Source organism: Epinephelus fuscoguttatus, linkage group LG23, assembly GCF_011397635.1.
Source record: "Epinephelus fuscoguttatus linkage group LG23, E.fuscoguttatus.final_Chr_v1".
NCBI classification, from domain to species: domain Eukaryota; kingdom Metazoa; phylum Chordata; class Actinopteri; order Perciformes; family Serranidae; genus Epinephelus; species Epinephelus fuscoguttatus.
The window spans coordinates 203,567-230,037 of NC_064774.1; the positions used below are offsets into that span (position 1 = coordinate 203,567).

Sequence of the window (26,471 nt, forward strand, 5' to 3'; positions counted from 1 at the left end):
TTGAAAAACAAGATTGTGATAATTGGTTTTATTATTTTCACGTCATTTGGCAATGATTTATTCCAAAAACAGAGACCAGACAGTAAAAAGAAAAGAGCAGTGGTTCACCAGCAGGTGGCAGTATCAACGCACAGCAAGTTGAGCCAAGAGCTGCATCGCTGTCCATACAATTATGTCTTCATGGTAACACAGCTTTTATTTTGAAGGGAGGCTGGTAGGGTGTATGCTGCGTTCACATCAAACAGGCAGAAGCATTTCCTGTAATTTGGATGTTTTCTTGAGTTTAGATGCGTTTGGAGTCACATAGTCATGTACTTTTCCCCCCCTACTTGACCTGAACGCAGCATAAGGGAACACCAAAGGAGCATGACAGCAAATAATTTCACTTTTTTCTCAGGTGAAAAAGGACAAAAATTAAAGACATTTCTTTACATAAATCACACACTTTACATTGAAAACAACAAAATGCACATAGACAAAAGTGCAAATGAGAGAAACAAATCATTTCATTTTTGCATCTTGCACTAAAATCTCTGTCGATTAAGTAAGGCTTTGTCCGTGTGTGTGTGTTTGTGTTTGTAGATGAAGACATGACAGGAAAACCAACACATTCTCACTCTGACCTCGTCACATTTTGACGTTTAACGACACGCAAGGTACCCTGGGTGTGTTGGTTATTGATGCTCTGGGACACCGTGTCAAGTTCTGCTTGTTACATACATTGTCTTCTTTCAAAATACACTTCTGTTTTCACAGGAAATTTAACATTTGCATGCAGTTTCTTTCAAAATAAAAGCACTACGTCAGTACAACACCACAAATTGATGTTAATTTTTTCCCTCCAACAACTAATGTGCGTGGCTAGGTTTAGGAAAAACAACAGGGTTTGGCTTTATAATCTTGCAGGACGCGAGCACCGCCCTCCCAGGTAATCAACGCATCCACCACCCCTCCCACCTTGGACTTGCACTGCCTTAACTTTCTTTCTTGTCCCACTGCGTTTCCCCCTGACGCCACCAAGTGCTATAAATTAGGGTGCTGGTACTGGGTTGCTAAAATGGAGTGCAAAAATGCTAATCCATTTCCAGGTTTCAGGACTCATACCTGGGTTATTTTATGGCAAGGGGAAGTGCGGCCCGACACATGCTCTTCAATCCTGCACGCTGGACTTTTAAATTGAATGTACAAACCTTTAGCCCAAGCAGCTAGCTAGCAGCTTACTGTCGCGCAGGCCAGCTAGCGTGCCTAAAGTAAAGTTATTTTTCGTGTTGATAAATGGTTAGCAAAACTGATGTAAAGTCACTTTAATGTGTTCAGGTGAGGTTAGTTTTATTTTTATCCTAGTTTATGCGTCAAGTTTCCCCTCCTGAGTAGGATTGCCACAGTAAGGTATTTTTAAATAACAATAAAACTCTTAAATAACCAACATTTTTTCCAAATGAAGAAATAACTGCAAAGATTTCAGTAAACAGTGTAGAAAACTTTTTGCACTCATCCCACAGATATATAGAAAGCTTGATTTATCTCCAAAATAATCTCTTTCAAATCATTTTCATCAACATATAAATATCCATATTCACAATAGGGAAAACTTCAAAATATTCAAGTGCTGCTAGGAATACAAACAAACTGTACATACAAATATATTACTGTAATATCCATATAAATTATTCACACGTGTAGTATGATCTAAGTTGCATGTTTTGTGCTTGTGTCTTCAGGACTGCTCCAAGCCCTCAGTCTCCTGCTGGGGGCTCCTTCGCTACGTAGTTGCTCACGGGCACATCAATGGCAATTTCTCAGGCAGATATTCACAGCTAGACGGGCCGTTAAACTCAACGACACTCCCATTACTCCTCTGCGGAGCAGTCCAGTGCGATGCTGTGCTCCTGGGCGATGGCAGCCAGCTCTTTCAGGAACTCGGCGAACAGGACGATGGCGAACACTCGGCTCTTGGCTTGAGAGGGGATGGGAGGGCAGGGAGGCAGGTAGCTGAGAGGAGGCAAAGCCAAAGCGTTCCTCACAGAGCCGTTAGGAAGAGACGGGTCCAGGATGATGTCGCCGCCCTGAGACTGGAGGCACTCTGAGATGCAGAATGTGAAAGTAAAGGCATCAGTAAGCTTCATGTAAAGCGCTCGCTAGTTTGTCAAACAATGTCAGAGAGGTCGACTCAGAAGGGTAACAGAGGTATTTTCCTAACCTGGACCCTATTTTCCCACCTTTCTGTGGCTAAGTGGCTAATGGAAATAACAATTTTTGAGCTTGGTCCAGTATTGAGTGACAACACTACAGCTGGCTTTCTCCAAAGGCAAGAAAACCCACTGACCAGCACCTATAAAGCTTACTAATGAACATGCTTATCTCCTTTGTTTAATCAGTACAAAAACCAAAGAGTAAAAACTACAATGTGCTGCTCTACAGGGGCTGATGTGTCGGACTTGACCTCCTGGAGTCACTGCTAACTGTCTCCTGGTGTAACTTCTACCTCTGCCACTATTAAACTGGTGCACTTTTCTTCCCTGCAGCTTCATGCACTATAACCTCCAGCTGTGGGACCAGTTTGTACCATCTGTGTTTGTTAGTGTGTGTGTTCATTCACCTCTAAACTTGCTGTCTTGGTCTTTAGCCAACAAGAACCTCCAGGCCTGAGTGACCAGGGCAGGATAGTCTGGTCTGCCCGCCACGTAGCGCTCGATCTGAGCATGCACCGACACCAACACCTACAGGAATAAAAGTATGGACAGTATTATTATTTAGATGCCTGGAACAATTGAGTCAGACATATATGATGTGTGTGTGTTTGTTACCTGGTACAGTGTGCGAACGTTGGGCTGGTTGTGTGTGTCTGTGCTGAACAGGAAGGATCTCAGGAGAGGTTGTGGGTACGATGCCAGCTGGGCAAGGATGCCTGTCACCAGCAGGTTCACAGCGATGGTGTTTTCCAGGAGGTTTTCAAGCCGGGACAACAGGACGCTGATGAAGGGACCTGTGGCATCATGGGAAACTACAGGTTAGTGTGTGATGTGTGTAAGAGAGATAATAAGAAGTGTTGCGTGTAATGAAACACAATGGAAATGCATTTAAGGAAGGGCAGGGTGGTGGATGGGTCCAACAAACACAGACTTTCACCCGGCAGAGTGGTGTTCGTGTCCTGTAAGGTTATAAAGCCAAACCCTGTTCGTTTTACTGAAAAGCAACCATGTGCGTTTGTTGTTGAAGAAAAAAAAACATCAATTCACGGTGTTGTACTGACGTAGTGCATTTAGTTTGAAAGGGGCTGCATGTAAATGTTAAATTAACAGTGAAAACGGAAGTATATTTTAAAAGAAGATGATGCATCTAACAGGTAGAACTTGACATGGCGTCCCAGAACGTCAACAACCAACACACCCAGGGTACCTTGCACGTCGTAAATGGACGTGGAAAGTCCATGACCAAACATTGATATGTGACGAGGTCGGAGTGAGGATGTGTGAAGCTTTTTTAATTTACTTTCACGTCATATGCCTGCCTGAAAACACACACCTGTAAATGGAACTCCATTTCTCCTGCTGCCTTTCTTACTGCCGCTCTTCCTCTCCTCTCCTTCCTCTACGTCTTCTTCCTCTTCCATCACCTCCTCCTCTTCTCCTTCTTCCTCCTCTCCATCGTTCCACGAGGATCCAAAAGCGAATTCCTCCTCCTCTTCCAGTTTTTGCCTCAGCGCTCGGACCCGCCTTCTGAATGTGCTGATGTCATGTGTGATGTCGTCACAGTCTGGCTCCACCCCTAACGAGAGCATGAGCTCGTGGTATCGGGACAGGAAGTCATCGCTACTCGCAACTTTGTTGCCAGGCGGATTTGGAGGCTTGGCGTCAGACACCAAATTGTCACGTGGCTCAAATTCAGAGTAGCCGTTGGGTAAAGTCACTAAACATGGCGTGGGATGTTGTGTGTTGTGGTGTGTGTGATTGACGGTCGCTGTGAAGTCACTCATGCTGCAGTTTTGTTTTAACGTCCTGCCATCTTCATCTGTATCATCACATTCGTCGATGATGTGATTCTTAGCATTAAAGCCGTTGGTGAAAAACTGACGTCCTCCTTGTACGTCCATCCTCTTTATCTCATCTTCCCAAACCTCCTTCTTTCTCCCCATCTCTTTCCCACAGTCCTCACTCCTCCTCCTCACCTCCTTCAAATAATCCTCACTCCTCCTTCTTTCCTCTTTCCCTCCATCCTCGCTCCTCCTCCTTGTCGACATTATACTGTTAACCGTCTCCATTACCGTCCTCCCTGTTGTTGTTAACATTGTTGTTATTGTCGTTGTTGTTGCTGTGGCCGACACCTGTTGGCCATTTAAAATGCTCCCACGTGCCCGCCGATTCGCTGCCATGATTCGCTCCAAAGTGGCGGCCTTAGTTTCTCTCTGGGCGACAAGGTTGTAGACCAGAACATCCTCCTCAAACTCGGACTCCTCCACGTATGAGCCGTGCACCAGTTTGGTCGCAGTGCGTCGCATTTCCTGGATGTGCTGAGGAGGTAAGGGTGTAGTAGAAGTGCATCTGTCAGCCTCCATGGTGCCATTTGCAAGTGCCGTGTTTATCAGCCCTGACGAAGAGGGATCGTCATCTGCAAAAATGTCGTCCCACTCCAGCTCCAGCGCAGAGCTGGCTCGTCCTGTCTGGTTGCTCGTAGAGACGGTATCTGAGGAGGAGGGCGTGGGGGAGAGGGCAGAGGGATGAGGAGTGATGCCCAGAGAGCAGATGGAGTCACTCTTGACTCGCCGTATGATCTCCTCCTCATCTTCTATGTCGTCTCCTGGTGTGTCCGACCGGTATTCTTGAGGCGGTGGGTCGATCCCGTCATACTGAGCCGACCAAAGCCGACACGCCCTGGAGAGAAAACAAAACACATCAGAACTGAAGATGTCGGACATATTAAATTATCTCTTAATAGGATGTAAGGATTGTCTGTCAGTCCAGACTAAAAAATATCTCAACAACTGTTGCATGGATTGATATGAAATTCTGTACCGATATTCAAGTTCCCCGGAGGATGAATCTCACTGACTTTGGTGATCTTCTTAATTTTCCTTTAGCACTGTCATAAAGCTCTTCCTCTAACATGACCATGAAATTGACATTTGTCTTTTTTGTCAATTATCTCTACAACTATGGATGGATTGCCATTAAAATGAGTACTAACATTCATGTTCCCCGGAGGAAGATCCCTACTGACTTGGTGATCCCCTGACTGCTCTTCTGGTGTTACCATGGGACTGACAATTTTCATTTAAGAATTGCCATGAAATTTAGCAGAAATATTCATGTCCCCCACAGGATGAACCAGACTGTCTCTGGCAATCCCCTGACTGTTCCTCTCGCATGAGATCAACATTTTTCGTCATAAAATTTGGAATTAACATTTTTGTTTTCCAGAGGATGAATCCAGCCCACTTAAAAATAAAATACATATAGTATAAATATACTATAATATAATATACTACTGTAAAATATTAGCATTTATTGCTCATAGTATTTTCATTGTGCAGTATTTGAGCCTCCCTTAAAAATGCAGTACCACAAGTTGCCCAGCAGATGTCCCTAAAATGCTTTGTAACATTGAACCATCGGTGCACAAAGGTTTGGTGCTTTGTTTCCCGATTAGTCTGATCCAAAAATATGGCCAAAACTATGATTAAATGACACAGCTATCCATTCATTTTCTCAGTCCATCTTTTCTATCCATTTTTCTATTTTTCCTTTATATTAATTACCACCATTAGCAGAATCTAAGATACTGTGCATGATGTATAAAAGCTGGTCCAGAGTCTACCCCCTGATTTCATCATAGAGGAAAGTTGTGGCTGACCTGTGGGACGTGGCGATGGCCTGGCGGGCGTCCCAGAGGTAGTGGAGGTAGTTCACATCCATCAGAAAGTCTGAACCCCGACGGTAACCGACACTGTCTGATACTGACAGATCTGACACAGACAGAGAATTTAAGTTAGCACGATACACGTGAGAGAATATTTACTTTGTGTTGCTCACTTGTGCTGACCTGCTCCTTTGGGCCAGTGGATGTGCTCCGAGTGTGAGTGTGTGTTAACGTTGTGGAGGTTTCCAGGGCACCAGGATGGCAGGAGGAGCAGGAAGGAGGCAGCGCTGGAGGAGTAACAGTCCGTCTGCTTTAAGGAGGAGCGCTGCTTCCTGCTCAGGTGGCTGCAGGGAATCAGATACCTGAGGACACACCAAAGGATGTCTTGATTCCTAAAATGCATCTCGAGGAGAGAGGAGGCTTGGCTGAGGAGGACTTATGAGCAAGGATGCATAGGTGTATCCTTTGCCAAAGTCTTTTCATGATGTATTAAAGAGGCATGACACACAGCAAAGGGTCATTTGGTCCAATATTGCAGTCGGCAGCATAGAAGCAGTAAAACTGGCTGAAATGTAGCCACTCAGGGCATGTTCACACTGCCAATTTACGTCCAGTTAAGTGCATGTTTTTGCCACTGACAGGTTTGGATCATTATAATAAGTGTCTTGCAACGTTACTGAAAGCATATCTTCAGAGAAATAAAATGTTTCTCTGTACATTTCTCTTGTTCCAGTCTGCTTTGTGTCTTGTTCCGGTATCTCACATTGTAAAAATTAGCTAAATGTTCAGCCATGACAATGAAAATATCGTCTCTTGTGAGAATTCAGAACGAGACTTCTGGTTTAAGAGACTTGCTCACAAAACAGACCCGAACAAGCTAATTAAAATAAAAATGTTTGCTTTACTTTCCAGGAGCTACAGTCTATGTGTGACTGACCTGAACACCAGCTGCAGCATGACGTCTTCACAGAAGAGACCAATCAGAGTCCTGAACAGCGCCAGCGACACTGTACCCAGCTAACGGACACGCAAAAAAAAAAATCAAAGGTCATCTTCAACAGATTAATAATAAAGTATGGAACAACAGGCTGAAGAAGAGTGTGTGTTACCTGGAAAGGTGTGTTGACCCTGCTGACCAGTGTGTCCAGGATGTGCACGTTGTCATGTGTGTGCAGCAGGATGAAGGACAGGAAGCTCTGGAGGAGGGCGGGCTCAGAGATGGAGCGCAGGAACAGATCCAGGTACGCTGTGGTGGTCATCACCTCCTCAACCGTCAGCTACACACACATTAATGTTTATGTTAGCATGAATGTAATCAAATAAGAAAATACTCTGATGTTCAAAGCTTTGGAATCACACACACGCATGTCGGAATTGGTTTTTGCCTCCAAACATGGGTGTTTTTTAGTCAGCCATTACTGCATTTCCAGAGGGGTTGATGCATCTGAATATGGGTGTTTTTTAGTCAGCCATAACTGTGTTTCCAGGGGGGTTTGTGCCACCGAACGTGGTTGTTTTTGGTGAGCTGTCACTGCATGTCTAGTGGCATTGATGCTACTGAATGTGGGTGTTTTTTAGTGAGCCGTCACTGTGTTTCTAGGGCAGTTTGTGCCTCTAAACATGGGTGTTTTTTAACAAGCCACCACTGTGTTTCCAGCAAAATTTGTGCCACCGAACATGAGTGTTTTTAGCAAGCTGTCACTGCATTTCCAGCTGCATTTGTGCCTCTGAATGTGGGTGTTTTTTAATGAGCTGTCACTGCATTTCTAGCTGTGTTTGTGCCACCCAACTTAGGTGTGTTTCAGCAAACTGTTGCTGCATCTCCAGCGGTGTTTGTATTACGGAAGGTCGATGTGTTTTAGTGAGCCGTTTGTGCCACCAAACTGATGACGTAAGCAAGCGTAAAGTTTCAACGTAACCACTTCAAAATAAAGTGCAACTGTAACATATCCATGGTTTATAAAAATGTACAATGAAACACAATACAAATTGTTTTGTTTTGCAACACAAAACAAATTCTTATAAAGACTAAAGAAGAAGACTCTGCAACCTAAAAGCATCAGAGACCATTCAAACACAAGGAATATTCCTCTCAGACATCTGACTGGAACCGGTCAAGCTTTGGTGGCAGGAGATTACAAACTTTTCAACAGTAATATGTCAGCACCACAAAGCCTACTCAAGATCCATTCAGCATCAGCAACAACAGGAAACACAGATGCTACCTTGTGCAGAGCAGGAGCCAGGACAGGCACCAGGAAGCCGTTGTAGATGTAACCCAGCAGCTGAGAGCGGATGGAGGGGTGAGCGACCTTGGTGACGGCACTGCAGAAGTCCAGTGAGTGCAGGAAGTGGACAAGAGCAGGAACCTGTTGACCCGAACACAAGGTCAGAGTGACATCATCAACCATTTCGTCAGTAATGCAGGCAGTCTTTCACGTATGCTTTTATTTTTTCATGCACTTGTTCATAAATCGCTTAAGGTAACCAATGTATCAGAGATGTTGGTCCATATTGACATGATGACATCACACAGTTGCTGCAGATTTGTCGGCTGAACATCCATGATGAGAATCTCCCGTTCCAGCACATCCCAAAGGTGCTCTATTGGACTGAGATCTGGTGACTGTGGAGGCCATTGGAGTACAGTGAACTCATTGTCATGTTTGAGATGATGTGAGCTTTGTGACATGGTGCGTTATCCTGCTGGAAGTAGCCATCAGAAGATGGGTACACTGTGGTCATAAAGGGATGGACACGCTCAGCAACAATACTCAGGTAGGCTGTGGTGTTTAAACCATGCTCAGTTGGTACTAAGAAAATCTCCCCCACACCATTACACCACCAGCAGCAGCAGCAGCCTGAAGCGTTGATACAAGGCAGGATGGATCCATGCTTCCATCTGAATGTGGTTTTTCCAATCTTCTATTGTCCAGTTTTGGTGAGAAAACCCGTGTGAATTGTAGCCTCAGTTTCCTGTTGTTAGCTGACAGGAGTGGCACCTGGTGTGGTCTTCTGCTGCTGTAGCCCATCTGCTTCAAGGTTGGACAAGGTGTTGTTGCTTCAGAGATGCTCTTCTGCACACCTTGGTTGGAACCAGTGCTTATTTGACTTCCTGTTGCCTTTCTATCATCTTGAACCAGTCTGGCCATTCTCCTCTGACCTCTGGCATCAACAAGGCATTTTGGCTCACTGGATATTTTCTCTTTTTGGGACCATCCGGATGTAGACTGTTGTTACTTTTTAAAATTGACTCATTTGTTAATTCATTCACTCATTAACTTTGTCTTCCGTTCACACACAAACCTCCTTTGTTCTGTCTTTTCACTCACTGTCATTCTGAATTCATCACTGTCACGGATCCATCCATTCATTCATTATGTCACTCACTGCCTGACTGTGTGGTAGTCATGGTTACCTGCTGCCAGTCAGCCCGGTCCAGATAGTGCCAGTCCTCACTGTAAACCTGCAGCCTGGCTGGAAGAGACGAGTATAAACCAGACAGACCTGTGGCCAGCACCTGCAAACACACACACACACGACCACGTGACCACACGCATGAACACACGGGCTCTTGTGGAAATTAAATTCCAGTGCAGATTTGTGCAGCTCATTTTATAAATAGCAGAGAATGAAGCAGGAAGACAGGGACAGAATATCCGTTTTATTGATTAATTTCACTTTATTAATAAGCAAAAAATCATTGAGCACTTTAGGAAATGAATTTATTTGCTTACTTGAGAGTTAGACGATGAGATCAATACCACTCTTATATCTGTACATCAAATATGAAGTCACAGCTGTCAAATGGTTAGCTTAGCTTAGCATAAAGACTGGAAACAGTCAATGAAAAAATTAAGCTATAACATGTTAATGAATGGGCTTTAGAGCTGCTGGTAGTGGTGACCTTTGGACTGAGCCAGGCTAGCTGTTTCCCTCTATTTCCAGTCTTTATGCTAAGCTAAGCTAACAGGCTGTAGCCTTATATGTTCTGTGCACAAAGTTGGGGACGACGAAGGAACGACCCACCCTGCTCTCCCTATGAGTGGCTTGTACTCGTTGCCTTTGTTGTTTGGATTGGTTAGGTTTAGGCAAGAGGACTGAGATTGGTTAGGGTTAGTTTAAGGATGTCAGGGTAAGCCAATCAGACGCAGAGTAAGGCAGGCCCTTCCTTCACCATCCTAGGATTCGCAAATTCTCATACTGTACAGACACTAGAGTGGTGTCCATCTGCTCTCTGTAAGAAAGCAACTAAGGTGTATGTTCCCATAATGCAGAACTGCTCCTTTAATAAAAGAGGGAAGAAGGAGGAGAAACCAACATAAACAACAACAGCATCAACAACATCTGCAGTCTTGAGTCTTGCTAACAACCAGGCAACCGTCCAATCACGTGCAGACTTGCTAATCCCTCTCTGTGTATGAGCCAATCTCACCCTGATTTACTAATCTGCTCTCTGCATAAAGATTGAGGTCAGAGTGTGGTTACATGGGCTTAAAGCTGACACACACACACACACACACACACACAGGTGGCACGCGCTTTCGTGTCTTTGCTCCCTTCCTGTCTTTCTCACACACACCGACTGGTCCAGCCACGGGGTCCAGACTTCTCCTCAGTCATCAGTTCCAGGTCCACACAGTTGAATACATTCAGCGTCATACTTGCATCTGGCCAGATGGTTGAGCTAGTTTGCTGTGTCTGTCAAGTAGCTGTCTGTTAGTCACTCACTCTACAGGAGGAAACAGCACTTCAAAATAAAAGCTCTGTGCTCTTGCACTCCACCCCCATTTTGTAGTGAAAACACCTAAAATGACACCAAAATTAAAATGACTGTAGCCTCTGAATCGTTCTGACTACATGCATGCATGAGGTCTTGCCAGAAAGAAAACTCTCTGAAGTTTCTTGTGAAAGTGTCAGAAACACTCTAGGTGATACAGAGACAGAGTAATGGGCCTCTGAAGTCAATAAAAAATGTGTTTCAGGATGAATAACTGTCTGTGGCTTCATCTGAGCAGGTAAATGACACTGTGGGGCTGTAGGCACACTATCAATGAACGTTTGTGTCCAATTTGAAGAAGACTGCTCAAAGTATGACCATTCTACAGTCGCGCACTCTGCTTCAAAACAGTACTATCCGTGATCAAACAACACTCAGCCTGCTTCAAACATTGTACCTGATTGAAATCAGGTGTGATTATGATAGCTGATGTTGTTTATGACACAGAAACACTATAAAATATCACCAAATAAAGCCATATGAAACGTGAAAGTTATGATCCCACTTTCTAGACAGTATATCTCAGCCAAAAATAGTGGTAGGAGTGAGATCTCACTTTTTATAAACCAGCCACGTGCCTGCTAACAGCTCCGCATAAGATCGCGAGTAATCCTGTAACTTTTCCCGTCGAAAAATGGCATGACAAGACTTGTCACCACTCATCACGATTCTGGACTTTGTGTGTTTAGGCTGCTCTGGTGCGAAATCCATAAGAAATAAAAGAAAAACAATATTATTTTTTCAAAGTCGAGAGCTTCCTGAATCTGGCAATACCAACGTAGTGTGGAGCGAGGACGTCGGCGTCCTGGCGGAGATAGAGAGGTTAAAAAAAATAATGTTTTGTTTTTTAAAACAATTATTATCATTATGTTCAAGTTTCAAGTTAGTTTTAAATTATTTATTGTCATATGGGCAACAATTACAGAGAAGCAGTCGTTAGCACTGAAATCTTAAATCTCAGTTGTCTGATCATTTAAACAAAGCGTGCTTTCTTGTGACGATCCTTCCAAAATGAGCAGTGGTTGAAGTTACTATATTCAGTAACAGCCGGCGAGTTAATACGGAGATGCTAGCTAGCTGTTTGAAATGTTAACCAGTCCTACCAGTTGGTGTGTAATGCATTAAACTGAAGAACAGCAAAACTAATCTATAGGCCAACATGCGTAACTGGTCAAAAATTGGTTAATCAGTTATCGGTGAACTGCTGACATCCCTAGCTAGTTTTTTTTGTTGAAAGCACCGATGTGACAGAGTACAGTCTTGTTTTTTCTTTCTTTTTGATATTACTTTTGTGCACTTTTGCCTTTATTTATACGACAGGTGTCGTCTACCACTCAAGCTAGAGGCATCCAGACTTAGAGTAACTGGTGCCTGCCTCTAGGTTTTATTATTTGATTCATACTTTTATATTATTTTTCCTTATCTGTTGTAGTGTTGAGTATTTTCTTGACTTTAAGGCTTTTTTTTCCAAAGGTGCTCTAGTGTTTTGTTTTATCTTCATTACGTGCACTTCCCTGAAAACAAGGTCCAGATCTTTAGTGGTTCCTTCTCTCAGACCTAGTTGTCTTGCTTTGGTCTGAGGTCCCGTTTATACGACAACGATAAAAATGGTAAACTTTAGTTGCAATTCGGCCGATCGTTTACACGACAGCGGCATTTGGGTGCCTGAAACCGCAATGTTTTGAGAACGGGTTCCAGAGTGCAATTTTTTGGAAACGGCACCGTCTCCGTTGTCATGTAAACTTGCGATATGCAGTTCCTCTGAAAACTGAGACTTTTCGCACATGCGCATTACGGTTCCAGTCACTAGGCATGTGCGACAAAGTCGACCATCACAACAACAATGGCCGACTCCCAAGCTCTGCTTGTGCTGCTCGTCATAGTGTAGATTTACTGTAGCAACTCCACCTCGTCGTCCGTCCAGACAAACATTCGTGCGGTTGCCATTTTGTTTGTTTATACATCACCGCTCTGTAGAAGGAAGCGTAAGCGTCACACCGCCAACTACTGGCCTGGCATGTATACTGCAACGTTTTTGGTCATTTTTGCGCATCCGTGTGCACGCGATTGTTATCAAAACGTTGTCGTCTAAACGTGGAACTTTTTTCAAAACGAAAATGAGAAATGATTCTGTTTTCAGTGGATCGTTTTCATGTAAACATGGCAGGGACTCGTGTTGTTCCAAAGTTGTATAATTGCCTAGAGTTGGTTCGTGTTCTCACGGCAGCATTTACAAGAGGACCAGATCAAATGCCTTGTGTGAGAAAGCTGCTCTTGATTGGTCAGAATTTCCATGTGGGAAAAATCCAGGAAGTCCAGCAAACGTTGAAGAAGAGTACACTTGCAAGATAAATGTGACACTTTCTAATGTCACAATGGAGGGACAACTACGCAGGTTGATGTTAGCGCTGCTCATCGTGGACTATATTGCTGTCATTGTTCATTTTAGTCAAAGCATACAGTTTGAAAACGAGGCGCGGCTCCAACTAGAAAACAATGTTTTGATGCATTGGATGTGCTGAATGTGCATATTAAGGCAGTACAGGAGGAGGTGCACATTAATAATCCTCCAGGACTGTAACATGCTCATGTTTAACCCAAACAATGTGTCATGTGACTGCAGTTGCTTCACATCCAGGTCGGAACACCTTCTCACCACAAACCAACAGCACCAGAGTTCCTTTGGATCTGGACTGAGACCACCTCTTCAAGAAGGTCTCAGTCTGGTTGTTTTGCTGTGTTCACACCTGCTCAAACTAACCACACTTAGAGGGCGAACGAACTTGAGTTTGATTGAACCGAATCAAACAGGACAGGTGTTGTATTCATTTGTTGCTTTGGTCTTTTTCTTCTGCCTCTGAACAATTCCAAGCTGCTTCCTCTCCTCCTCCTCCTCACTTTGTTTTTAAATCCACTGCCACTGCACAGTATAACCAGCTCTCTTCTCTCTCTTGCTGTTACACACACACACACCCACACACACACACACACACACAGTGACTCCAACACTCCCTGCGGACGCAGTATGAGCTCATTAGTTTATTGCATAACTTGTGATAATGAGATTACAATGCTGTGGGGAGACGGATGAATGGAGGCTGCACCAAACTCCACGCATTTAAACAGCCGCCTCATTCATAAAAAATAAATAACTGTATCAAAGAGGGTTCTTACTGTACGGGCCTTTTATTCTGTTAACCCCCAACATTACATGCACTTTTTAAGAAGTGAACTTTTTCCCCAGCTTGCATACACTCAGAAAACACACAACATTTCTTTGCCTGCATTTGTAAGGTATGTGGAGATTAACCTAGTTTAGCTCGGCCAACGGGGGTCTGTGTGGGATAAACCCGCAGCTCTGCTTGGGAAATACACCTTTAAATTCTCCACAGATGTACGGTTGGTTCAGCTAATCTGTGTTGTATAAGTCACAGGTATTTAAAGTCTCTTAACAGCACTAAGATGTTTTAACGTGGCAAAAATAATAGCTCACAATCTACAAAACCTCATCCTGTTTATTTCAGGTTTACATCATTAGCACCATATCAACGTCTCGTCATGCAACAGCTATCCAATGAGTTTGTCTCCATGATCCAAATCTACTGAGAGAAGCTGATCCTGAACAAATCCTTGACATTTCCCAGATGAGCCGACACTCCGGCAGACGTAAGACCGTGACCGTGAAACCAACAGATGATGAGCGGAGGCGACGTCTCCTCAGTTGTCTTGGAATGAACCATCAAGGTTTAGTGATGAAGGATGGAAACTATCTGTCCTTGGTGTGATGTTGTTTGGCATGCTGTCATTCAGTTCATGTGTGTGTGTCTGTGTGTGTTTGTGCACTTACAGGACAGAAGTACGTGTTCTCTGCGATGTGCTGGGCGACTCGAGCATCGGAGGCCGACAGCGACATGATGAGCAGCAGAGCGTCTCTGGCCTGCTGACCAACCGAACCCTGTCTGAGGGAGACACAGATTATAAAGGTTGTGTTGTTGCCTCCACAATGACAGTTACGTTTTCAGGTTGTCCGTACGTCTGTCCCATTCTTGTCAACGCAATATCTCAAGAGCGCCTTGAGAGAATTTCGTCAAATTTCGCACAAATGTCCACTTGGAACAATAAACTGATTAGATTTCGGTGGTCAAAGGTCAAGGTCACTGTGACCTCATCTGTCTCATTATTGTGACAGAATTACGTCGCAAAAACACTTAAAGGGAATTTCTTTAAACTTGGCACAGACATCCACTTAAAGTTTAATGTACTGTAAAACTTGGTGGTAAAAGCTCAAGGTCACTCTTACCCAGCTGTCTCATTATTGTGATGGAATTATATCTCAAAAACACCTTAAAGGAATTTCTTTAAATCTGGCACAATCATCTGCTTTGGGTCAGTGATGTACTGATTAGAATTTGATGGTCAAGGTCTGGGTCTAGGTCTGTTACATTCTCGTGAACACCATATGACAAAAAGTCTTTGAGGGATTTTTTTTTTTTTTAAGTTGGCACAAACGTCATCTTTGAGTCAAGGATGACCGGATTAGACTTTGGCTGACAAAGGTCAAGGTCATTGTGACCCTGCGTCCGTCTCATTCTTGTAAATGTGATATCTCAAGTAGGCCTTTAGGGAATAACCTCATATTTGGCACAAACGTCGAATTGGACTCAAGAATGAACTAATTAGTAATTTGTGTTCCAAGGTCAAAGGTCAAGGTCACTGTGACCTCACAAAACATGTATTTCATCATAATTTAGGAATTAATTTTCTAATTATGACAAAACTTCACACTAATGTCTAACAGGATAAAATAATGAAGTGATGACATTTCATATCCAAAAGGTCAAAGGTCATATTCACTGTGACATCATCATGTTCTGCATAAAACACTTTTCTGGCCCTCATACAGCATCATATCTCAGGAACAGAAGGGGAGACATTTGGTCAGATACTGAGTTGGTGACACTCTAATATTGGGTGTCCTCACTGTTTAGATCTCCTGTGCTGCCGTGATGATGGTGTGTGTGAGATGCTACCCTAAATGTGTGTGTACCATAAATGTTTGTTGCTGTGTATACCTACCTGTGTGTGTATGGTATGAGCAGGGAGAACAGCAGGAAGTTGGCGGCTCCCTGGTCCTCACTGGTGTGGAAGAACAGTTCCAGCACTGAGGGATCTTTGACCAGAGCGACACACAGCTGGTTCAACAGGAGGACCAGCTCCGCCTCCACCACACCGCCGCAGTCTGCAGGGGGAGATGCAGGTGATTAACCACTCAGGTAACTGTTTAAACATCTTACCAGCTACACATGCAGCATTTGAAGCCACTTCCTAATTAAACACTTAAAACCTATTAGATGTCATTAGACAGGTAAACCAACCCCTGGACTCCCGCAGTGTCTGTAAACTGATTAGGTACTTTAAGCAAATGACAAGGAAATCCACAACAATCATTTCTTTGAGTGTGGTCAAGAATGAAAAGATTTAAGTGTGGCAACAAGCTGTCTCCAGGAAGTGATGAGGAATACTGTCAAAACGCTGAAGCAGTGTGTAAGAGTTAGTGGCATCTAATGGTGAGGACTGCAGATTACAACCAGCTAAAACTTCTCCTGGTTGAGATTCAGTGGGTGGCATAAAATTGAGAATTGTGAGCCTGGTCATCAGAAACCAAGGAAAATGCTGTCCTTTAATGTCTGCATGATATATGGCCGCTTGCTGTTATAGTTTAAAAGTGCATGTTGGCGTCAGGGGGAATAACAGCGCCACAAGGATGAAAGTTAAAGTGGTGAAAGTCCAACTAGGGTGGTAAGAGGGGTAGCGGATGGGTCCAACAAACACCGACTTTCACCCTGGTGTTTGTGTCCCGTAAGATTCTAAAGCCAAACCCTGTTCTTTTTCCTAAACCTAACCAGAACATCAACAAGCACCCAGGGTACCTTGCACGTCATATGTGGATGTGGAAAGTTCATCACCAAACTTGACAAGCTGTTGTGGTCCGCCATACTTCCGTTGCCAAAATGCATGCGCACCTTGTCTACGTCGTCATTGTTTACAAACTGTAACAGGGTCTATACTGCAAAAACCCTAAAATCCGGCACCCACTGGGTTGTGGACTCCCGTTTTGACGACCATATTTGTATGAAAGGTTGGAGCTGTTGAGGAGTGAGGGGTGGATCTGACATCTGACTCACAGGGAATGCTGACGTCTAGCAGATAGTCTGTCACTCCAGTGGCCCAACCCTTTACTATGCATAACTTTAAGCCTAATAAAATATAAATGGGTAAGTTATATATAAATGTACCCCCCCATACAGTTGGAGAATTCACAAATCTGAGGATAGAAAATGAATGCCTTACTCTGCGCTTCTTTGCCTTTCTCTGCCTCTGATTGGTTTACCCTGACATTCTTACCCTAACCCTGACTAGTCTCACTTCTGTTGTCTAAACCTGATCAACCAAACCAACAAAGTCAACAAGTGCTAGACAGTTATAAGGTGCGTAATGCGGGTCATTCCTTGACCGTCCTAGAATTCAAAAATTTGCGTACAGTTGTCATGTATGTTGAAAATAGCTATAAGATAAAAAAAAATGTATGTACCAGGCTGTAAACATGTTTATTTCTGCTGTAAAGTTGAGCATTTTCGTTATGGAAGTCTATGACTCGCTCTTGGAGCCAGCCTCAAGTGGCCTTTAGAGGAACTGCAGTTTTTGGGACTTCCATGTTGGCTTTCATTTTTTTAGCCCTGGAAGTTGCCGCAAGGTGTTCGCATTAACAGGTCCTTTATTGTCCTGTAGAGTTCTTTTATTTATGAGACTTTAAGACTATGACTGCTCTGAACAACAGCAAGACAAATTTTTACATGTTTCTGAAGTCTGCATTGGTTGTTTGGTAAGCTCATGGTAACGTCAAGACTCCAGGAAGTCAGTGCTCCCGACTGAGAAAAAGTCTGGCAACTGACTCCATGTAAAATTTCTATACATTGGTGTTAGCACAGATTAAATGAATGAAATATAATGCATTACTCAGGCTAACCGTTTACCACTGTTTCCAGTCTTTGTGCTAAGCTATGCTAACCAGCTGCTTGCTCCGACATCATATTTAATGAACAGGTTTTGGGTGTGGTATCAATCTTCTCATCTAACACTCATCAAGAAAGCGCGTCTTCCCCCCAAATATCCTTTGTGCACCAACTCACCAGTTCCAGCTCCAGCGCAGGAGGCCAGCAGCATCATGAGCGGCCGTAGAACTGGTTTATGGTGCAGCAGAGGCTGCCTGGCCTGAGATAGAAGCATCTGGTACATCCTGAGCTGCTCCAGCTTCATGTCCTCAGTAAACTGTCTCCTCAGGCTCCACAGAAACAGCCTCTCCATCACACCCTCCAGAACCACAAACTCCAGGATGGGACCCATCGCTCCTCCTGTATGCAACAGGCGTGAGTCCGGATAGAAGACAAAGCAGAGGCATGATGAAACCTTTTTTTGTTTGTTTTACTTACCTTGCCCAGCCTCTTCCTCCATCAGCAGGAAGAGCATGTGTTCCACATAGTTCTGGACAGCGCTGGCCTCGTCAGCCGGGATGGGGCCGAGGCGTAACACTCCGGAGCTGCTGCTAGCATGGCCCGAGAGGAAGCTCAACGCACCGGTGCTGCTACGACCTGGCTCATGTTTCTCCAGGATCTTTACTACCTGCAGAGAAAGAGACGTTAGAGACATCCTCAACATTAAGTGAGTTTTTTATCTACCTGCTTTTATCCACACACAAAAAAGAGCGCTAACGCTAGAGTGCAAATTTTGCAAAAAAAAAAGTTGTATGGATAGAGAAAGGAAAGTTTGTGGATCTATCAAAAGTAAATGTAATGAAGTGTAATGGGAACATCCTTTGCAAATAACTTCCTTTCATCTTGTAATTCAATAAGCAATGTACCGTGTTTTCGCAGTATAGATCCTTTTACAGTTTGTAAACAATGATGACGTAGACAAGGTGCGCACATTTTGGCAACGGAAGTATGACGGACCACAACAGCTTGTCAAGCTATGCAAGGGCACAAACCACCAAAGCAACACAGCAACTTTCGTAACCTTGCCCCATCTTACTTAACTCAGACCTGTTGTCCTTGTTCGTGGACACTTCTTGTGCCATCTAGTGGTCATAAGAGAACAATATATCAATCCATGTAAAAAAGATGGCAGCCATCTCTGCCAAGTCAGTCTGCAGCCGATCTCACAAAGTGGACAAGGTCCAAAACTTGATCACATTTAATGGTTGAAACTTGCTTATTTAAGATTAATTATGTCTGTAGCTTGATATGGAAACAATTGTGAGCAATTTTAGGAACAGCAACAAGTTAAGATGCCATTAATTAGGAAGGACTCGTTTGAAGACACTGGGACTTTATTATCATTGACAGTGATTTGTTTTTTATACTCCTACTGATCCCAAATAGCGAGGAGAAATTCAAAATGTATTCCAAACAAAAATTAGGATCTCAGGGGGATAAACAGCACAGAATAATTCATCATTATAACAGACGTACAGATACAGTAGACAACACATCGCTGTGGGAGGGATGAACAGAGGAGGACGAATGAAAAGAGGGAGACAGAGAAGAATGTAATTCACTGTCTGGACTTGTGTTAACCTTTGACCTCAGCTGCTTCAGACAAGGACTACACACACACACACACACACAATACATTTGTACACACACAGACGTAGAGTGTGTGTGGGTTTTCTTGGCAGACGTAGAGAGAGATTTGTCTCTAAATGGATCCTGTGTTTAAGGGCCAGAGTCTGGGTCAGTAACACACACACACACACAATCACACACTTTGTCTACCAGCCATTATGAGAAAAACAGGACAGACTGAGACAGAGGAGACAAAACAACAGCCTGACAATCGATTGATTAATCAGTTGACTGATTAGTAGCTGAGGTGATCACCTGGGCCCAGTGGTTCTTAAACACAATCATGCACGTCTCGGGGTCCACCCCTCTCAGCGTCAGAGACTTCTTCCGGTTGCCCCCGACAACCACCGAGGCCATCATTTTGCCTGGCAGTCAGGTGACTATAGCATGTTCCAGCTTAGTGTGTGGGATGGTGGCTGGACCAGGGGCGGGCATTAGCTGGCTCTCTTGGCCCAGGATCAGGCTCTTTCCCTGGGCTTGGCAGGCAGCTGCTGGCCTGTGAGAGGTGGAGGTGGAGAGAGTGGATATTTTTTATTATTCCCAACACACTAATGCATTAAAAATAAACAGATCCCCCAAATAACATCATTTCACCTCACACTATGATTGTATCACATCAGTTGGGTTTGTCACTGATGCGTTTTTCTTCTGCAAAGTGGCAGGAAAAGTGGACCTCTACATGAAAGTGTTTAAATTTAAAACACTGCATCCTGTGAATTGATGACGTCTGACACACTATTAATCCCCAGCAGGATGTCAGTGAACAGAGATACAGAGATATACTTGGGATCAATACATAACCAATCAATGACCAGCTGATCATCACGCTATATTCTGATAATACGAACATCAGAGAGACATACTGTCTCTTCCTCTGTCCTCACATCTTTGTGTTTCTCTCTCTGTCCTAAAACTAACAAGGCCCAGAACAGGAAGTGAGGGTCATCAGCGGCAACAATCAAACAGGAAAAATGGGAATGCGTCCCGAGTCCCACCCAGGGCGTTCCCGGGACATTCCACGAATTCCCATGGTGCTCTCCAAGAAACCACCATTGCAGTGTTCGAGTGGACCTACCTCTGTGCTGCTGCTGCTGCTGCTGGAGGGACGACATGGACCAATGAGCCTGCTGTCTGCTGTCCTGAGACAGAGAGAAAAATATATGAGTGAAAGGTTGTCCGACACACACGCACACAGTTTACAAATCCATCCTTCACCATCTGGGCTCTTAATCTGTGTGTGTGTGTGTGTGTGTGAGTGTGTGCAGGGCAAACAGTTGGATTTTGGTCCAATTTCCTGTTTGGAGCATCCAGTTGTCATTACAGGGTAGGCGTGTGTGCATGTGTGCATCTGTAGAGGACTTTGAGTGTTGGACCTTGGGAGTGAGGACATTTTTGGAAATTGAGGACAATTTGGCCGTGCTTCACTTTGGGACAGATTCTTCAAAAGACTGTTTAGCCCTGTTTCCACCAAACACTTTCAGTATGGTACCTTTGGAACCAACAGTGACCCTTCAGACATGGTACCCAGACCCTAATGTTTCCACCACAGACAGTACTCTTAAATGTGGGCGGGGTTGTTGCCACTCACTGCTCTGTCCAGCACTCACTGTATTTCCTCATCAGTACCTGGTTTATCGTCCACAGAACGAGGCTGCACGCCGACATTTTCAGAACAAAATAGAACAGGCTGCAGTGAGAGTCTCTCTCCATGGGATATTTAAGAATAGCAGCTTTGTGCATTTAGTCCTTCTCAGGCAAGCTCAGGGGTTTAGTGTTGCTGTAGCCCACAGGAACAACACTCCATGATGCTTTTTTTTTCTCAGAGTGAGGATTAGAATACATGCAGTTCGCATAACCTGGTTGAAATTACCATATATAAACACTTGCAGATCCACTCATTACTAAAAGTGTCTGTCATATAAAAACTAAAGTGATGGTCAAAGTTGTCACAGTGAAATTTAAGGTGTGCTGATGGATTCACGTCATCAACTCATGCATTGAGTAACATTACAAGTTAACGTTCCACCTTCAAAGTTGCCGGCAGTCGGCCCAGTGAATGAAGTGATTTTTTCTCAGTCTACAGCTGCTGTGAGAGGCAGCAACACATCCTTTCATTTTATAAGCTCCTTTTACACTGCCAGATTTTTGCCGAATGTTGGGCCGTTTTGCCGTCAAGCTGCGAATGTTCAGACACACAGAGCCAGATTGGCGAGTTGATCGGAGGTGCCCAATTATTCCGCCTCATAGGGTAGTCATATTGGCGGGACCCTTTTGGTTTAAAACGACCGAGGCAGCCTTCTGCCACGGGAGGGGCTGTTGATGAATTGTTGGAGGAGCTGTTGATGACGCCGCACGTGCGAGCCACTGGTGGTGGATAAACAGGAAACAGCTGATAGCAGGAATTAGCGAGCAGCTAGTAGCAAGAGGGAAACACAAACCTGACAGACACTGTAAAGATGAGCAACTGGGGAGACAAGGAATTGCGCACCCTCCTTGCCCTTGCAAACGAAGAGGCCATTAACCGTCAGATGACGGGGACGGTGAAGGAGGAACCGACTTATGAGAGAATCACCGAAGGACTGACCAGCTGCAGCTTCCCTTCCAAGTCACTGTTTACGTCACACGCTGAGCTACACGTTTTGTTACTTGCTCACGACCCCCATTGCCCCGAAAAAGGCACATTCTGTATAAACAAAAGTAGGTAGGCGGCATTTTGCTGCACTCCCCGATTTTGTTTTTATACTGCCAATGCTGAAAGAAGACTGATTGGGCTTTCCTGCAAATTTGCACAATTCCTGTTTAAAAGGGCTATAGTTACAGTTTACTAATAAAACTCTCCACAGTATGAACAGTGGTTACATGAGCCTCAAAACCAGACACAACTCAGCCCTGAGCAGAGTGACCGTCCTCTACTGACCAATCAGACAGCAGTGTTCACAGCTCCACCTTTTAGTAGCACATCTGTGTGCTAGGTACCCCAACAGAGGGGGGACCAAACATGGGGACGGTACGGAACGGTTCCATTGGTACCATCCACAACTTTTCACAGTGGAAAGAGAAAAAAAGTGCACCTCACTGAACTGCTTGGTGGAAATGGAAACGGTCCTCGGGCTGTGCTAGCTAATTCTGGTCTCATTTGTTGTCTAATTAACAGTGAATCCATCAAATTCAGTGTCTCATGTCATAATGTCAGTTTCCCCCGGTAGAAAGACAAACATGTGTGTGAAAGAGAGAAAAGAGAAGTAATCTGAGATGAGACGGTGATGTTTAATCCCAAACCACCACTGTGTGAGTGTGTGTGTCCTTTAAACTCAGACAGTCACATGCCATCACACACACACAAACTAAGGATTAAACACACACACACACACACACACACACACACACACACACACACACACACACAGTGACCCGAGGTGTTCAGATTCAGATTTTCTGACCTGCTTTTTTTTTTTAAATTCACTTCACGTTTTCATGCACTAAGCTGATTGAGCTTTAAATTAATTACGATAATGAAACATGTCTTTGTTCACGTCAGCAGTCTGATCACATGATCAAACCTGCGACCTTTCACTCACAGGACAGTCTGTGTATTCTGCCACTCGAGGAGCTGCTGCATTCTCACAGAATTTATCTCTAGAGAACAAATATAAACATGTTCTCACACACACGTGTTAATCTCCTTCATCGACAGCAGCTGTTGCATTCAAGGTCGTCACTGTGAGCCACCACAGCTGTTTGTTTCTCACCGAAAACTCTATGTTTACAGTTTCTAAAAAGGTGCATGTTTTCTTACCAAAAGTGAATTTGTCAGTGCATTTGAAACCTTTTTTAATTAATTTTTCAGTTAATCATTAAGTTCAATTTACAGCATTATTTTCTGATCTCTTATAGTTAAAGTTACTTTATTGTCAACCATATTAAAAAAGTGTTAAAGGGCAAATTCAGTAGTTTATAAACTGGACCCGGTCTTGTCTTTAATCCACCACTGGAGGTCATAACAGCGCCAAAACGATGTCTGTATAAACAGCACAGTCTGCAGTTTGGGATCATAGGCAGGAGGGGTGTGACGCATCCACGTGACCCACCGCATGAGATTTAAACAGTAGCTGTTAGCAATTAGCGGCTAACTCAAAGAAGAAGAATGGCAGCTGTAAATGTAAATGCAAACTGGTAAAACGGTGACCTCCTTCCCCTCCAAGCAGAAGATGAGATCAGCCGCCAGTAAATGATTGATATTGCCATGTTATGCCATTGTCGCCAAAAACAGCCCCAAAATCTTAATAAACAGTAATTTTATCATGGTAAAACAAACTTCATATAAAGTATGAAACAAAATAAAACTCATAAAAATATGTCTTGGTCTTTCCACTGTCCCAACAATCACCAACTCTGGAGTGGTTGAAACTAACCCTTAATTCATCCAGTTAGATGTGAAAATATGCTGCCTCTATACACACTATAATTACTATTTATTTAAATTGGTGATGGTGATGTCAGGGCTGTTTCTAGTTAAACAAAAATGATCTTACTCTTTAACAGACAGGTCTATCTCTGTAGGGATCATTTCCATAATGCTGTCAGACACTCATAATAACAATCTGAGCCTGTCAAAAACAAACACTTTTAGTGGCCGTACATTCAGTGTGAACATGCCCCGAGTGGTTACACTGCAGCCTGAACCAGTCCTCCATGGGGACTTAGTTTGGGAACCGAAGGGTCACCGGCTCAAGTCCCCACCTGCTCCATTTAATGCATGTACATATCTCCAAAGTTGTCGAAATCCGATGCTTGGGCAGTGACTTGCGGCGTCAGAAACCAACGAAAAAAGGCGTCCTTTAACGACGGCATGGTTGCTGTTGTAGTTTAACAGCATCTGGCGGCGTCAGGGGGAAACGTGGCGGGACAAGAACCAAAGTTAAGGTGATGAAAGTCTGACGGGGGCAGGCGGGACTTTCACCTGAGAGAGCGGTGTTTGTGTCCCATTAGATTCTAAAGCCAAACCTTGTTGTTTTTTCCTCAACCTAACCTCGTCTTTTTGTTGTTGAAGGAAAAATAACGTCAATTCATGGTGTCGTACCGACGTAGTACTTTTATTTTGAAAGAGACTGTATGTAAATGTTAAATTTCCTGTGAAAACAGAAGTGTATTTTGAAAACAGACAATGCATGTAACAAGCTGAAGTTGACATGGTGACCCAGAACGTCAACAACCAACACACCCAGGGTACCTTGGACGTCGTGTGTGACGAGGTCAGAGTGGGAATGTGTTGCATGTGGGTGTGTTTCAGGCCTGTGTGTATATGACAAGAGAAAAAAATTGTATTTCCACTCAGGGAGTAATAAAGTACATCTTCATCTTCTAAAAAGTACAATGTTTAAGGTTCATAACATGAAAGGTCAAGTCCAAATACCTTGAGTAAATGTACTAAGTTACATTTGGCCACTGTTAATAGGAACACTTCTGGTGCAAGAGAGGATCAAATTCACATTGCGAACAACAGCCGACCCTGAACGCACCACCTCAGAGAGTGTGTGCAGGTTCACTGAGGGTCACCGAGCTGTGAGTGTGTGAGCACAGGCATGCTGCACCTTCTTAATACTAATAACATCACACACACCTCGCTGGTGTCCCAGCGTTACTCAGCAAAACACACACACACACACACACACACACCTGAAAAGTCAATAAAACCGAGTAGAAGAGGACACATCACATCACAGCAGCACAACAGATATTATCAGACAGGTGTTTATTCACTGGTATTCTACTTTGTTCTATTGTGTGTATGTTTCTAATTCAGTCTTAAAGTTTATCACGTGTGTCTAATGTGCTCTGCTGAATTCACATTATGTAAATTGTTTTTGCTGTCCTTCATTTAATTTCTTATTTTATTGGTTTTAATAAATCCACCTTTAACCTGATTTATTTTTTTCTCTTTATCATGTTTAAGTTACACTGCAATTTGTTCTCTTTAATTCTGATTTTCTACTTAACTCTCAGCGACCAAACTAATCTCTAAAACACCAGACAATGACTCCACCGCATAAATAAATAATATACCATTATATTAAACGCGATACATTGTTTACTGTGCAGGTTAACAGACGGGTCTTACCTGGAGGAAGGTCAGTTTCTCCAACTTGTTCCACAAAACAAAAGCAAAGTAGATTTAAACTCCGTCAGAGTCCAGAGATCGTTTATAAATCCCGGGTTCAGTTGTTATAAAGCGGCTGGTTTGTGTCGTTCCTGACCGCTGCTCCGTCCCTGAGGCTTTAAGCCGCTCAGCTGTCAATCACTCTGCTGCCGGCCGCTAGGTAACCCTCTGGCCCCGCCCACAGAGACGGGAAACCACGCCCCCAGACATTTTACTGCTATAAACAGACCCTCTTGTGTGAGTGTTTTAACATTGACTCCCTGGAGACTTCACCGTCACAACATACATGTTACACACATATAATACCTAATACCTGCATATATTCAGGTTACTGTGTAAACCTCAAAAGGGAACTCCAGTTCAGTTCAAAAGAAAATGTAAATAAAAAGCCACATATTATAATCTAATAGAATTAAATAGAAACAAAAAGAAGCTGCAAATAGATCCTTCGTCAATCATTTAATTCTAATATAAACTGTTACGCAGATTTTTTTGTATCACTATTACCATCTGTCTTTTGCTTAATTGTCATTGTCATGTTAATTTATGTATATTTATATTTTGTTTCTTTTTATATCATGGTTTTCATGTGAATGTTATAATTAATATTTTTATATTATCACTATTTATTTATTATTTATATTATTACTTAATTTGACAATGTATGACTGATTCATATGTGCACCTCAATTTTCTATTAACAAAACTGTGAAAAAATATATTTTTACAATTCTGAATTTCAATTGAATAAAAATACAATAAAGCTGATAAAGGGGCCATCATTTGTCATTCTAATATATGCAATTAATTTTTACTTATTTTTTCTACATGTATTTATTTATGTTTTTACTTATTATGATTACTAAAGTTGTTGCTATTCTTGTTATTGTTCTTGTAAATATTTATTTATTTATTCTTTCGCACTTAATTTTTTTTACGTTATTTGAAATTGAACAACTGATTCATATATGCCCTAAGAATATTAAGTATGATTATT

General features: G+C 43.2%; 1 protein-coding gene across 1 annotated transcript; it reads right to left on the bottom strand.

The window, feature by feature from the left end:
* On the bottom strand, positions 1-25,861 carry LOC125884153 (FHF complex subunit HOOK interacting protein 1A-like). Its single transcript, XM_049568967.1, has 17 exons — positions 25,436-25,861; positions 20,393-20,456; positions 19,573-19,813; positions 18,127-18,316; positions 17,827-18,048; positions 15,713-15,875; positions 14,484-14,595; positions 9,275-9,376; positions 8,082-8,225; positions 6,966-7,133; positions 6,794-6,873; positions 6,040-6,218; positions 5,851-5,962; positions 3,526-4,871; positions 2,808-2,986; positions 2,600-2,720; positions 1-2,083 (listed from the first exon to the last, which is right to left on the bottom strand). Exons 3-17 carry the CDS (start codon positions 19,675-19,677, stop codon positions 1,851-1,853), a joined length of 3,456 nt encoding a protein of 1,151 aa, XP_049424924.1. The 5' UTR covers positions 19,678-19,813; positions 20,393-20,456; positions 25,436-25,861; the 3' UTR covers positions 1-1,850.
* Positions 25,862-26,471: the final 610 nt, after the last annotated feature.